This window comes from Cavenderia fasciculata (assembly GCF_000203815.1).
Source record: "Cavenderia fasciculata unplaced genomic scaffold Scf_ET2XIPL01CNAVH-3, whole genome shotgun sequence".
NCBI lineage: Eukaryota > Evosea > Eumycetozoa > Acytosteliales > Cavenderiaceae > Cavenderia > Cavenderia fasciculata.
In genome coordinates this window covers 336,357-351,840 of record NW_004457723.1, presented here as the reverse complement: position 1 = coordinate 351,840, position 15,484 = coordinate 336,357, and the positions used below count along the sequence as shown (strand labels likewise).

At 34.7% G+C, this 15,484-nt stretch overlaps 7 protein-coding genes across 7 annotated transcripts; 3 read left to right on the top strand and 4 right to left on the bottom strand.

The window, feature by feature from the left end:
- Positions 1–173: 173 nt before the first annotated feature.
- Positions 174–1,551, top strand: mocs1 (molybdenum cofactor synthesis 1; the record flags this gene model as incomplete). The annotated part of the gene is made up of 2 exons (XM_004358160.1): positions 174–983; positions 1,066–1,551. The coding sequence occupies 2 exons, from the start codon at positions 174–176 to the stop codon at positions 1,549–1,551; spliced, it is 1,296 nt and encodes a 431-aa protein (XP_004358217.1).
- Positions 1,552–1,848: 297 nt separating this feature from the next.
- Positions 1,849–2,659, bottom strand: DFA_06973 (uncharacterized protein; the record flags this gene model as incomplete). Its single annotated transcript, XM_004358159.1, has 2 exons — positions 1,849–2,412; positions 2,444–2,659. The coding sequence occupies 2 exons, from the start codon at positions 2,657–2,659 to the stop codon at positions 1,849–1,851; spliced, it is 780 nt and encodes a 259-aa protein (XP_004358216.1).
- Positions 2,660–2,892: 233 nt separating this feature from the next.
- Positions 2,893–3,492, top strand: DFA_06972 (uncharacterized protein; the record flags this gene model as incomplete). The annotated part of the gene is made up of 1 exon (XM_004358158.1): positions 2,893–3,492. One exon carries the CDS (start codon positions 2,893–2,895, stop codon positions 3,490–3,492), a length of 600 nt encoding a protein of 199 aa, XP_004358215.1.
- A 94-nt stretch (positions 3,493–3,586) lies between these two features.
- Positions 3,587–3,997, bottom strand: DFA_06971 (cytochrome c oxidase subunit VIb; the record flags this gene model as incomplete). The annotated part of the gene is made up of 2 exons (XM_004358157.1): positions 3,587–3,649; positions 3,734–3,997. 2 exons carry the CDS (start codon positions 3,995–3,997, stop codon positions 3,587–3,589), a joined length of 327 nt encoding a protein of 108 aa, XP_004358214.1.
- Positions 3,998–4,479: 482 nt separating this feature from the next.
- On the top strand, positions 4,480–13,115 carry abpF (uncharacterized protein; the record flags this gene model as incomplete). The annotated part of the gene is made up of 7 exons (XM_004358156.1): positions 4,480–4,765; positions 4,868–5,169; positions 5,883–6,968; positions 7,061–8,377; positions 8,466–8,684; positions 8,764–8,985; positions 9,054–13,115. 7 exons carry the CDS (start codon positions 4,480–4,482, stop codon positions 13,113–13,115), a joined length of 7,494 nt encoding a protein of 2,497 aa, XP_004358213.1.
- A 314-nt stretch (positions 13,116–13,429) lies between these two features.
- Positions 13,430–14,989, bottom strand: DFA_06969 (uncharacterized protein; the record flags this gene model as incomplete). Its single annotated transcript, XM_004358155.1, has 6 exons — positions 13,430–13,470; positions 13,551–13,609; positions 13,735–13,766; positions 13,881–14,297; positions 14,372–14,537; positions 14,673–14,989. 6 exons carry the CDS (start codon positions 14,987–14,989, stop codon positions 13,430–13,432), a joined length of 1,032 nt encoding a protein of 343 aa, XP_004358212.1.
- A 120-nt stretch (positions 14,990–15,109) lies between these two features.
- On the bottom strand, positions 15,110–15,389 carry DFA_06968 (uncharacterized protein; the record flags this gene model as incomplete). Its single annotated transcript, XM_004358154.1, has 2 exons — positions 15,110–15,113; positions 15,214–15,389. The coding sequence occupies 2 exons, from the start codon at positions 15,387–15,389 to the stop codon at positions 15,110–15,112; spliced, it is 180 nt and encodes a 59-aa protein (XP_004358211.1).
- Between the last annotated feature and the right edge of the window lie 95 nt (positions 15,390–15,484).

The following is a 15,484-nucleotide window of genomic DNA, read 5'->3' as shown; positions in this document are numbered from 1 at the left end:
TGCAAAGACAACTCTGGGAACTTCTTCACAACCAGCCAAACAAAAGAAGAAGATTCTAAAGATAAATTAATTAATTGTAGAATAGTTGCATCTGACTCACTTTGTTTAGTTAGTTTAGTTGTAGTTAGTGTAGTTAGTTTAAATGAAATACGTATATCGGACAAACAATAATAATGAAATGTATAACCACCAAACATTGGATGGATAGATATCTATTATCTTCATTGTCATCTTCAACTTTACAGATATTTAAAAGTGGTGCAAGTACAATATTACCTACTTGTAGTAGTAGTTATAGATATTATTCAAAAACATCAACATCATCAACATGTTCATCATCAACTGCTAGTAATGGTAGTAGTAGTACGGTTAATGAAGAAAGGAATAGATTATTAGAATCATCATTACAATTATTAAAACAATTAAAAGAGAAACAATCATCATCGTCGACGATGATATTAAATAAGAAAGATGAATTATTGACAGATACATTTGGAAGAAAACATACATATTTACGTATATCATTGACTGAAAGATGTAATCTTAGATGTCAATATTGTATGCCAGAGGAAGGTGTACAGTTACAACCTTCAGAGAATATAATGACCGATCAAGAGATTATCAAACTGTCACGATTGTTTGTGTCGGCTGGTGTCACCAAGATAAGATTCACAGGCGGTGAACCATTGGTACGAAAAAACATAGAGTCAATGATTGAAGAGATTGGTAAGATCAAAGGACTAGAAACCATTGCAATGACGACCAATGCAATTGCTCTTGGTCGTAAATTGGAACGATTACAAAAGGCTGGTCTCAACCTACTCAACATTAGTCTCGATACACTAGACGCCAACAAATTCACAATCATCACACGTCGACTTGGATGGGACAAGGTCAAAGAATCAATAGACAAAGCATTATCACTTGGTTTTAATCCTGTTAAAATTAATTGTGTTGTTATGAAAAATATTAATCATTATGAAGTATGTAGAAAGAAAGAAAGAAAGATAAATATTAATATTATGTTTAATTAATTTATTTAATCTTTTTATTTATTTGTTTTAGATTAATGATTTTGTTGAAATGACAAGAGATAAACCAATTGAAGTTAGATTTATAGAATATATGCCATTTGATGGTAATAGATGGAGTGATCAGAAATTTGTATCGTACAAGGAGATGTTGGACATCATTAAAACCAAGTATGAAACGATCGAGAAAATACCAGAGGATCATCCAAACAATACAAGTAAAACCTATCAAGTACCAGGGTTTAGAGGCAAAGTTGGATTCATCACATCGATGAGTGAACATTTTTGTGGTAGTTGTAATCGTTTGCGCCTAACAGCCGACGGTAATCTAAAGGTTTGTCTATTTGGCAACGATGAAGTTAGTCTAAGAGATTTAATGAGACATGGTGTTTCAGATGACGATCTACTCTTAATCATCAATCAAGCAGTCCTAAAAAAGAAAGCTTCCCTTGGAGGTAATAATAATATGCATGAAATATCTCAAAATAAAAATAGACCAATGATTTTGATTGGTGGATAAACAACTAGTATTTAATATATTATTAAAAAAAAAAAAAAGATTTTTTAATATTTTATTTGTATTGATTGATTTAAATGATTAATTGTTGTTATTTGATTATTTGTATTTTTGGTTTGTTTTAGAAAAAAAAAAAAAAAAAAAGTAAAAGTGTTTAGTTTAAAAAAAAAGAAAAGTATTAAATTGTTATAGATAGTTATACTAATAATAATTATTATATATATATATCTATAGGGTATTAATACAAAATTAAAAAAAAAGTTATCACTTTTTTAAAAAAAAGATGGATGGTTGATAAAGTTAAGCAGATGGATTGATTTTGGTTGATCTACAGGAAGATCTTTGTCTTTCGGTTCTTGGTACCTTTTGACAATGAATCTTTCTGGTATTCATCCAATCGTCAAATGATAAGATTGGGGTTCTAACAGAGACAAATCCATCTCTTTGCTTTGAGTTTTTCTTGTTTACTTTGGCAACGTATCTAGAGTAGATTTGATTTAACTTGGCCATCTTCTTTTCTTGAATTGGGTCAACTTTGACATTGACAATGACAGCTGGCTCTGCTGGTTTTGCTACGACTACTTGGACTGGTTCGACGACAGGTGCAACTGCAACTGCGACTGGTTTTGGAGCAATACGATGACTCTTTCTTTCATACTTGACCAATACCTTTTCCTCCTTTTTTTGGAGACGTTCCAAATGTCTAGTTTGCTTGGATGCCAATTTATGTTGTTTTCTTTGGTTTCTCATACTGATTCTTTCTTCTTTGGTCAATCCTTTCTTCTTTCCATCTTGATTTGGTTGTTCTTCCTCCAATTCATCATTGGATTCTACTTCATCTTTCTTCTTCATCTTCATGACCGACTACTGGATAGAGCTGTGATGGTGCACCTACAGTAGTGGATGACTGCACATCAGTTGAAAAGACTTCTCCATCGTTGTTTACATTTGGAACAGCTTGTTGCTCACCACCCTTTTGTGCTACGACCATTGTAGTTAATAAGTTTTGAATGGCACCCAATTGACCTTCAAGTTCTTTAATTCTATTTAATAGAATTGAATTGTCTTGTTGGTTGTTATTGTTGTTTTCTTCTTGTTGTTGAATTCTCATTGTTGTTGTTGTTGAATTATAATTAAATTATTTGTTATACTATTATTGTTTGTAATATGAATGAATAATGATTGAGTACTCACTCTATTTATTGACATTTATTACGCTTTGATTTTAAAGACATTTCTTTGCGCCATTTTGAACATCCTATTTTTTGGAGAAACCACCCCATTCCCATCTTTATCTCGATTCAAATTACTTCTCACTTCTTAAATTATTTATAATTGTTAAAGATGATAAAGAATCTTTTGGTTGGTAGATCATTGACTAGTACATTGAATAGTAGTAGTATATTATGTAGATTTGGTAACTACTATGGTTATTCTTATTCAACATTTACACATATCGATGCTGATAAACAACAACCTACAATGGTAGATGTATCCGATAAATCAGTGACTAAAAGAACTGCTATTGCAAGATCAACTATAGAGTTTCCATCACATGTTTTAGAGCAGTTACAAGGCAATATTACTTCAGATGGCGGTAAAGTTAAAGATATAGTATCAAAGAAAGGACCAGTATTTGCAACTAGTATAGTTGCAGGAACAATGGCAGCTAAAAAGTGTTGGGATCTTATACCATTCTGTCATCCCATCGCCATTGAATCGTGTACATTTGACATTAACATTGTCGACAAGACTCACGTTCAAGTCGATTGTACAGTGTCTTGTAGTGGAAAGACTGGAGTGGAGATGGAAGCATTGACAGGTGCATCGGTTGCAAGTCTAACCATCTATGACATGTGTAAAGCATTATCACATGATATCATCATAAAAGAAACTAAACTAATCAATAAATTGGGTGGCAAGAGTGATATCAACAAGAAGTAAAAGAATAGAATAATCACTCTATACCAAAATGTTTGTACATATAAATAATCGAGTATTGTATTGTTTGCCTATATTATTATTGTTATTATTATTATTATAAATTAGATGATGTTGATCCAGCCATTAACTTATTCTTTTGATTATCAATGAATCTTTTCTTTATAAAGTAATGTGTCTTGATGAATAAACAGATGGTGTTAGTATTAATAGTCAAATACAAGATGTGACATGATGTGCATACCCAACTATCTAAACAAGAATTATTAAACTTTTCAAACTCTTCTTTACACTTGTCCTTATTTTCATTATTCTTGTCCAAGCATTCAAAGTATTGGTCTCTAGACAACCAACAAGCTTTACGTGATGTATTTAATACACTAGACTCTGTACCTTGGTAGTCAGGTGCTCTAAGCAATGAATATTTGGTTCTTTCCTCAGCTGTCAATTTACTAATATCAACAGGTCCTGTTTGTGTTTGTGATTGTTGTTGTTGTGGTTGACTCATCACTTGTATTATATATGTATATTATATGTATAAGTATGTATCTTCTGAATTATCAGTTTATCTTTAAAAATTAATTAAACTTTCTGATCGTTTTCCGGATTGTTGTTTAAGATTCAAGACACACACAATTGCTTGTTGTGCAGTGTGATCTTTATAATATTAATGATGTAATTGTTAATAACAATAATAATGATGTATTATAGATATAGATAGAGATATACAAGATGAACGATCAATTATTTTATAGTATAATTAGAAATAGATACTTGTATTGTCGAGTGATAAATGATGTGTATGCAATCAATCGACGCATACAAAAGGCATACAAGAAACAGAGTAGTAAAGATAAACAACAATATTGTATTGTTCGATTGTATAGATACTGTGATTTGGAACAGTCACCTACTCTATTACTGCAGTACAACTTTAAAGATAGAATGGTCACCAAGTTGGAACACTTGTCTTGCATCGCCACAAACAAAATGACACCACCAAATATACAATTTATATACGAGTCGTTGTATTGTTTGTTGGGTGTATGTGGACTGCAGTCAAACGATAATTCAAAGGTCAACGTTCAATTGGTTCGGTTTATAGTCGACACATTTCCATTGAGATTGACTGTAAACTATTTACACGAGGCAATACGTTGTGACGATCATCCAGACTACCCTATATTGAAATTGTTGATTGATCAATCAAACTACAAAGAAGAGTATGGTCGAGCAGGTGACTTGGTTCAACTGGCATCTAGATACGGTCGATTTGGTATGACAAAGTATTTGTTGTCACTTGGATACGCCGTGACGAGGGAAGCAGTCAAACAAGCCATTCAATTCGGTCACCGAGACATCGTATACTATCTCCTAGAAACCTATCCCGAACATGGTATTGAAGATGCCATCTTTAAACATGCATGTCTCAATAGTGATGTTGAAATGGTCGATTATCTGTGTCGTCGTTCAACTATAACACTTACAACAACTACAACTACAACTACAAAGCACTACGATGATGACACAATACCATGGAGTTTAATGTCATACCATGCAGTATCAAATGGTTGTTTAAGTATAGTCAAGTATATACATCTAAATAGTGGTATACACCAGCACGCCAAATCATGGTCACTACTAGCATATCGAGAAGCAGAGTTTAACAAACACACTGATGTAATCTCATATCTTGTTGACAATCAGTTGGTTGTACAACCCGACAACAGTACATCCTTCTATCCACCAACAGATCTATAGATACCTTCTATTCTATTCCTTCTAATATTCTTCTCTGTCCTAAAATGACAAGAGAGAATGAGAGATAGAGATCTTCTTATCTTTATATGTACATACCTTAACTTGAAAACTAAAGTTATAATAAACCGAATGAAATGAAGCGAATGAATGATTGTTTGAATGATAATCTCGTATTCTTCTCAACGCATAAATTGACTACAAACTATGTCTCTTGTCCCTCTACCCTCTTTAAATATATTACTTTTGAGGTAAGGTTTGTCCAAATTATCTGATTCAAGTTCGCTGAAGACAACCCGCATTTGGACAAGCTAAAAAATAATAATGTAAAAAATAAATTAAAAAAAATCTGACCCACCTCTTCATTGGAGAAGGGGTTTCAGTGTCTGATGTTGTGACCCCCACAGTGAAGATCCCAGAGTAGAAGGCTCCTACTTTCATTATCAAATTTCTTTTTATTAATAATATTTATAAATACCCCTTTCAAACTCATTCCTTCATTCATTCATTCATTTTTATTTATACATATAAATAGATAGATACATACACATATACACAAAATAAGAATAAATATCTTTTAAGATTTTAAATTAATTATTTATATATTATATTATATTATATTTATATTATATTAGTATACTAGGATGAGTAATAATTTTAAATTTGAAGAATTGTATAGTTTAGCATCAGATGTAGATGAAAAGGAAAAGTTGTTGGTTGCATTGATTGCTGGTAGTCCAGACTACTACTTTTTCAATTTATTGCATCTCTTAAACATCGATCCACAGTTGGCTGACGCTGGCAATCGTACCAAGTTTACAAAGCTAAAGAAAGAATGGGCTGATGATATAATTGCATACGACTCTACATTGTTTGAACGTATTGACACTCGTTACAATCTACTTGCTTATCATGATGGTGTTGCCGGAAGTGATGGACAAAAATCATTTGATGCTTTAAAATCAAAGTTGAATCTTTCATTTTACTATCCATCTTTTACATCGGTTTCATCGAGCAATCAAGATGATAGTTCTGCTCCATCTTCTTCCTCTGTTCCATCAGTATTAGAGGATAGTACATTGGATACTGATGCAATTATTAAAAAGGCATTATCAGATCGTCAATATGATATTAGTGCATTTAAGAGTCGCGCACTTCCCTATCTCGTCAACAAGGGTTTCACATTGAATGCCAACCAAATCAAATCACTCATTCAAACCGTAGAGTATCCACTCGTAGAGAAACCAGTCGATTTGTTGATCCAGTCACAAACCAACTTTAGTAGTGGCGCCCGTCTCTACAACATGCTCACAATCGGTCAGATGCAAGAATTGGCCGACAAGAAGCCAACCACCATTGACACTCGTTTTATCCAAGTATACCTCGAAAAGTTGTTGCCATCGGCCGATCATACCAATTGGGAGGCCGAGCATGACGTTGCCGAACACTACTACTCGAGTGCCTACAACTTTGTAAAAACACTCCCATCATCTTTCAACTCGTACAAGATGGTTGTATTATATCACTACCTCTCTCACCAAATCCAATACAATGTCTATGACAAGGATAAATTCAATGATTACATTCAATTGCCACGTGACCTACATGGAAATCATTATGTCACCCCACAATCCAAATCAGAACCAACCTCTATCATTCGTTTTAATGAATATCTTTCAATTAAATTTACTCAAGTTTCTCAATCTGATGATGAACATTTAGTATAGTAAAAAAAAAAAAAAAAAAGGAAAAAGGATAATAATAATTATGAATATCATTTACTAAATTAAATCTTTTTTTGTTTTGTTTTTAGATTAAGAAAATATTAAAGAAACTATTTGAAAAGGAAACAAATTATGATAAGTTTACATCATATTTTACTCAGACCTTTTTAAAGTCAATATTTTCAGAAGTTAAATTATTAAGTAATAGTGGAGATATGGATAAATGGTATCAAATGGTTGATGATCATGCCAAGGTTCAAGCACTAAAGGATCGTGTCGATATTGATTTTAGTGTTGGTAATCCAACCTATTACAATCCAGACGATGATGTAGTCATTGAATGTGCAGTTAAAAATGTACAACATCTTTTGGTAAAGGTGTTTGAAATCTCTACATTAAACTATTACCGTGAAGAGAAAAAGTTGATCGATTCAAAGATTAATTTGGATGGTTTGGTTGCAAATTGGGAGGAATCTCATACCTACACTGAACCATCCATCCAAAGTGTAGTTCGTCACTTTGCATTCCCACAACTCAAGGGCAAGAGAGGAGTGTTTGTAATTGAATTGATTGGTGGTGGTAAATCAAGTCGTGCACTTGTTCGCAAGGGTGAGCTCAACTACACCGTTGGTATCAACCAAGTAGGTCAAGTCATCAAAGTACTCGACGAAGACAATGTCAAATTGCTCAAATCATCGGTCTATCTTGACGGCAACCGTTTCACAAGTGACGAGCATGGTGATGTGATCATTCCATTCACTACTAGTCCCAAGGACAAACCCATTGTTTTGGTAGCCGGTGACGATGGTTTTGCATCGTACAAGTTGTCATTCTCACATGCCTCTGAAGACTATTTGTTGGTTGGTACTGTGTTTATGGACAATTCAACTCTGCTCCAAGGAGAAAAGGCACCCATTGTAGTACGTGCACGTCTCTATCTTGGCAACACACAGATTCCACTTGCCAACCTTGAAGACATTGTCTTGTCCATTACAACCACCGACAATAGTGAGCATGCCATCACCACCAACAAGGAGATCAAGTCGTTTACATTGTCTGACAGTCAAGACTCGGTCTACTTGTTCAACACACCCGACAATATTGCCTCGATCGATGTCACCCTCCGCGCCAAGATCAAAGTGCTCTCTAAAAACAATATCACCCAAGACCTCTCGTTTAACCAATCCCTCCCCATCAACTCGATCAATCAATCTGGTCAAATCTCCAATTGCTACCTTCGTCTCACTGCCAAGGGTTATACATTCCATGTCCTTGGAAAAGGTGGTGAACCACTCACAAACAAACAAATTACATTTAATTTTAAACATTGGATGTTAAATGATACCATTACTACTAATCTTTCAACTGACAATAATGGTATTATTCATTTAGGAAATTTATCAAATGTAAGAAATTGAAAAAAGAATAATAATAATAATAATAATATTTATTTATTAATCGATTTATTTATTTTATTAATTTAATTTATTTTAGATATTATCATTTGAAATTTATGATGATCATCATTATACATTTTTAATTGAAAATAATCATTATAATTATCCATTAATTATTAATGCACAAAGTGATCAACTTGTTACTATTCCATATCATGGTAGAGAACAAACACTATCAAAATCATTCTTTGGTTTATTTGAAGTTTTACCAAATAATTCATTTTCTTCAGATTATTTTAAATCAATTCAATTTGATGTATGTAGTAAATCAAAATTAAATATTAAATATTATGAATATTTTATTAACTTTTTCTTCTTTTTTTTTAAAATTATAGAAAACAAATAATGAGATTTCATTTAAATTACCACCAGGACAATTTAAATTTGTTATCAATACTGATATTTCAGTCGTAATTACAATCAATGTTTGTAATGGTAATGTTCGTGAAGGATTTATTATTGGTGATTCAAGAGCTCTTAGTTATCATCATAATCTTGTAAATGGTTTAAATATTAATGCTAAAATTGATAAACAAAATTTAATCATTAAATTAAAGGTATAAAAGAAAAAGAAAAAAATATAAATTTATAATCATTTATTAATTTAATTTTTATTTTCTTCTAGAATCCAACAAATAATTGTAGAGTACATTTATTATCAAGTTATTTTTATGGAATTCAATTGGATAAATTGGCAATTGGTAATACACCAACAATGACTCAAGGATTCTCAAAGGACAAGACTGAATACTTTAGTGGTAGAGAGTTGGGTGATGAGATTGCCTACATTCTCAATAGAAAGCATGCCAAGAACTTGTTGCCAGGCAATTCATTAAAGAAACCAAGCAACTTGTTGCAACCATGGAGTGTTGGCAAGACAACCACCAAGGACGAGGTATTGAGTAGTGGTAGTGACTATGGAGCATCGGAAATGAGCAGAAGAGCAAGAAACATGGCTGCTCCCATCACAAGAGCTCAAACCTACTCGTCAGACTATAGCAGTTACTTTGAATTCCTCAAGAATCCTTCGACACTATTGTTGAATTTGGTGCCAAACAAGGACGATGGTACCGTTGTGGTTCCATTGTCGCAGTTGAGCGAGTCGGGACCATACGTGCAAATTGCAGCAGTCGACATTGACAGTGTCGTCAGCACACACGTGTTGCTCGAAGAACCCAAGACACTCCCATTCAAAGACACTCGTCTTGTCAGATCGTTGGAACCATCCAAACACTTTACCGAAAAGAAGTTGATCACTGACGTGCAACCCGGTCAAGCCTTTACCATCCAAAATGCCGATAGTTCGGTGTACAAGATCTACGATACCATCGACAAGGTATTGTCGCTGTCAAAGACAATCGCTCCGTTGGACACATTGAATGACTTTGGGTTTGTGGGAGACTGGCACAAGCTATCAATTGAACAAAAGAGGGAAAAGTTTTCAAAGTACTATTGTCACGAACTTGCCTTGTTTATCTTTAAAAAGGATAAGGAATTCTTTGACACAGTTGTCCTGCCATTTGTACAGTGCAAGATGTACAAGACGTTTATCGACTATTACCTCGTACGTGATACCGAGCAACTCACAAACTATGCAACCAGCAGTGCCAAGTTAAAGTCACTCAACACGGTTGAAAAGATTCTCTTGGTTGAAGTGTTACCACAGTATGCTAGTGTTGTCGACACGCTCATTAGCGAGGAGGTCAGTCACCGTCCCTTATCCGCCATTCGTTACGACAAGTTGTTCAAGTCGGCATTGTCACTCGACATGGACGACCCCAAACCATCGGGTGATGGCGGTGCACCAGACGAAGACGGTGTCGAGCTTGAAATGGACGAAAAGATGGCTGAAGACGAGTGTGAAATGGATTTCAACACAAACGCTTCACAAGACTATGCATGTGAATCGGTTGCCATGCCTACCATGTCGGCTGGCGGAGGTGGACCCGGTGGTATGCAACTATTGGGCAGAGCAGCCCCCATGATGAGCATGGCAATGGCTGCACCAGCACCCATGATGATGGCATTTGGGGCTGCACCCCCACCACCACCAGCATCAGCATCACAATCCTATGGTATCGACATGATGTCCAAGAAAAAGAGTATGGCACGCAAGGAACGTGATGCACCAGCTCAATTCTACCAACCCATTGAAAAGACTGAAGAGTATGCTGAAACCAACTATTATCAACAACAGTACACATCGTCTGAATTGATCCGTCCCAATGAATTTTGGAGAGATTATATCAAGTTTGTCATTGCCAATGAACAATCCAAGAACCTTCAATTTGTTTCGCGTTATATTGGTCTGTTGGCAGGTAGTTTTACATCGGTTTTGTTTGGATTGGCTGTATTGGATCTACCATTCTCTTCCAAGGACAAGGAACCACGTAATGTCAATGGACGTGTTGCACACACTCCAACATCACCCATCATTGTCTTCCACGAAGAGTTGGTCGAAGCTGCCCTCGAAGTGGACCACAACGTGTTGGTGAGCCAACACTTTTTCGATCCCGACAACCGTTACTCGTACGAGAGTGGTGAAGGTAACGAGATTTACGTGTCGGACGAGTTTATTGTCAACAAGGTGTACGGTGCATTGGTCGTCTTGGCCAACTTTTCAAGCAAGCAACGCAAGATTGATGTGTTGCTCCAAATTCCAAAGGGAGCAGTACCAGTTGGACCCTACCCATTCTACACTAGAGGAAAGTCAATTGAAATCTCTCCCTACTCTACCTCTCGCAATGAATTCTATTTCTATTTCCCAGAGATTGGATCGTACACTCACTTCCCAGCCCACGTCTCTGAAAAGGATCGTATCATTGCATCGATTGCACCACACACATTTAATGTAGTCAAACGTCCCACCATTGTCAACCAATTGTCGTGGGAGTATGTTGCATCGAACGGCACCAACAAGTCAATCATTGAGTATTTGGGCAAGGAGAATTTGAAGCGATTAAAGTTGTCCTATATCTATGCCAAGCTGGTCGACCACGAATTTTGGAAGAATGTCATCAATGTGCTCCGTTCAAAGGGTGCATACGACTTGACAGTCTGGTCATTTGCCATCTACCACAAGGATGCATCCCACTGCAACGACTACTTGTCCGAAGTCAAGCTCGACTATGGACCATCGATCAACTGCCAGTTGTTGAGTAGCGATCCACTCGACAAGGGTTCCTTCCAGTACCTCGAGTACTACCCACTCGTAAACAGCCGTACTCACCAACTCGGTGTCGAGCGCAAGATCCTCAACGACAAGCTCAACGAAAAGTACAAAAAGTTTATCAATCTCTTGCTCTACAAGGCATATCCCTCTGACAAGGAGTTGTTGTCGTTGGTCTACTACCTCTTGGCACAGGATCGTTTCGACGAAGCTGTCAAGATCATGAAGCGTATCGGTCACGATGCCAACATTCCCAACATCCACATCAACCTTCCTTCACTCGACTCTTCTCCAATGGTTCTCCAAGGTCAGTCTAGTACCGTCCCAGCTGTCTCTGACAAGGAAGATAAAAAGAGAAAGAAGGCTGAAGAAAAGGAAATCAAGAAAAAGGAAAAAGAAGACCGAAAGAAAAAAGAAAAGGAGGAAAAAGAAGAACTTAGAAAGAAAAAGGATGAAGAGAAACGTCTAAAGAAATTGAAAAAGACTGATCCCAACACCAGTACCAGTACCACAACAACAGTTGGAGCAATTCTTTCAAATCCAACTACTCAATCTTTATCTGCCAACATTCAACCAACTTCTTCTTCGACTGCACCAGTCTCTATTCACTTGCACGAAGAAGATGAATGTATTGATGTACTCGCATTTAATCCACCATCATGTTTACCAGAATTACAAATCCAATATGATTATTTGATTTCTTATTTGGACTTTTTCAATGGTACGCCTGTCAAGGCTAGAGAGTTGGCTGAAAAGTACAAGTCTTATCCAGTTCAACGTTGGGCTGGTCTATTCAAGGATCTGTACAACAAGTTGAAGCAAATCGACAGTCACGATCAACCAGAACAAGTTCAAGCAGAGCAAGCAGCCGACAGCACAGACCAAAGTGATCCAATGGATCGTGACAGACATCACTCCAAACTCGCATCAACTCAACCATCATTTGATATTAGTTTGGAGAGTGATCGTACCATTCTGGTAAACTATAGTAATCTTGGTGATATCACAGTATCCTACTTTATCATGGACATTGAATTGTTGTTCTCTACCAATCCATTTGTTCAACAATCGTTGGGTCAGTTCCTCTACATTCAACCAAACAAAAAAGAGTCGTTCCCATTAAAGGAGAAATCGGGTACCTTTGGCATCAAGATACCAGCCGAGTTTTCCAACTCTAACATTGTCGTTGACATTGAATCTGGAGGTGTCCACCACAATCTCTCTGTCTATTCCAACAACCTCTCTGTCATTATCAGTTCAAAGGCTGGTCAACTCCAAGTCGTACAGAAATCAAACAAGAGACCTGTAAGCAAGGCCTACGTCAAGGTGTATGCCAAGACCACATCAGGAGGCAAGGATGAATTCTTCAAGGATGGTTACACTGATATCGCTGGTTACTTTGACTATAGCACAGTCTCTACTGGTCCAAACATTAATGATGTTTCTAAAATGTCAATCTTGGTACTCCACAATGAATTGGGCGCTGTCATTAGAGAAACTGCTAAACCTGGTTATTAAAAATCAATAATAAATAGAGGGAATAATTCTTCAAAATAACAGTTTACCAATCTAATACATTAACCTTTAAACAGAGCTGTCAAGAGACTCGGCATCTAAATAATTTTGTTGCATTCTTCCAATTTGATAGTCTTGATATATGATGATACTACCAGCATCAATCTATGATACCCAAAAGATAAAAAATTCCTCTCAACCTTTTTGTCGTTGCTTGTCTAAAATATATACGTAACTGTTTGAGGATGGTTGTAAACATCCATTGTCTCCAATATTTGAATAAAGATATTTAAGTTTTGTATAACTGTGACATTCTATCAATGCTGTATAGATTGCTTTAAAAGATCCTTATTGTTAGCTATAAATTGAATAAAAAATGAAAGTTGGATAATAAATATTGAATATTGGATTCCCGAATTGAATATTGCCACTACTTACCATCAATTTTGAGACTGATCAGTGATTTACTTGATTTGATCTTTGCTGTCTCGTCATAACTATTGGTTCATGTGATTGTCAGATGTTTGATTTTATCTTGTTGTATCACTTTTTCAAAGTTTGGAAAGACTTTTGTAAAACTACATCTCAACTATGGTTACAATGTTGTATTTGATTGTCATACTAGTTTATGTAAAAAGATTCATACAATTTAATCTAATACAACAAAAAATAAATATATAAATATTAACTTTTTTACAATTTATTTATAAATATATATAATAAAATGTAAAATCCCTAGGGCCTCTAATTCTTTGTAGCACTAAATACTTGGATATCTGAAACTTTAAAGTTAATCTTTTTTGAATTGAAGAGGGGACTAGAATTGAATGTCTTTCCAAGGTCAATAAAACTATCTTTGTTGGTGTTGGACTTGTCGGCAATGTAAAGATCGATACCCCAACCATCATCACCAAAAATGATACCAACATTATCTAATGGGAGAATAGTAAACTCAGAGGTTTCTTTCATATCTTTTGGACTAAACATAGATGGTTTTGTTTGGTTTTGGCTGACAATACTAAAAAGAAAAGATGATGGACCCGTTTTAATGGAATTACCTGTCCAATTCTCCTTTTTAAATCCACCAAAAACATCTCCATCATCGTTCATTATAATTGACAATGTTGGACCTTTACCATCACACTTGTTGTGAAAGGTTTTGCTTTCAAAACCATCTCTAGAACCCTAATTGTTAACATGTTAATAGATCGATATTAATAGGATAAAAAGGTAGTTCAAAAGGGAATTTAAATACTTACAGAATATAATAATTTAAATTTCTTCTTTGGTAGCCATTCCCTGATGATCTTAAATTGAACTGAATCTAAAAAAGAGCATTCCGATGTCTTTGTCAATCCATAGAATTTCATTTCAATATCGACATCACTTCTAACCTTTACTGGGATTCTACCATAGTCTTCATCTCTTAGAAAATTTAAAATGTGTCTAAAATTGGTTCCATCTCTTTAAACAAGTGATTTAAAAAGAAAGATAATTAATTAATTATTTTTAATAAATCAAAAAAAAAAAAAAAAAAAGAAGAAAAGTATAATTACATACCTATCGATGAAAAAAGAATTTGGTTCCAAAGATTTAATATTATTGAAACCGGAGAACATTGCATCAAAATAGGATCCTTTAACTTTGGTTAAAGTAGCCTTTGAGGTTTGAAATGATGCACCACCGATATTGAGTGTGATTGGATCAGCAATTAAACTCGTATCAAGAACCGATTGGAAATCGACCATTTCCCTTTTTCTTTTCTCCAATTCATCAATCTCTTCCTTTAATTCTTTTAAATCATTTTGAAAAGTTTGTTTCAATTCTTCCAACTCTGTTAAAATATTTGTAGTTTTTAATATAGTTTTGTCTATCATTTTTTTATAAATGTATATTTATAATATTCTTTGTCAAAGAATGGAATGAAATGAAATGAAATGACTGTACCTACCAATAAATATTAATAATTAAGACTTGAAAATATTATAATAAGTTGTTTATCTATAATAATAAAACCATAAAACTTTAGTACTAAATCTTTATATAAATTATAAATTATAAAAATTTAATGTACAACATACTATCTTTTCAATTCAGATACATGACCATGATCCCTTCTGAATGATTCAATAACACTTTGACTAGTTGTTTGGCAACCCACGACCATGTGATCATTCTATTTGACGACGAATCATCGTTATTGATGCTATCTTCACTTCTTTCATCTTGTAATAATAACTTTTGTAATTGTTGATTTCTATTATCTATATCAACCATATCCGCATTATTTCAAGAACAAGAATGTAAAGAAATGTCTGTGCAAGTGAACATCAAGACATGAAATGAAGTCTTATGATTAAATCAGATAGTTT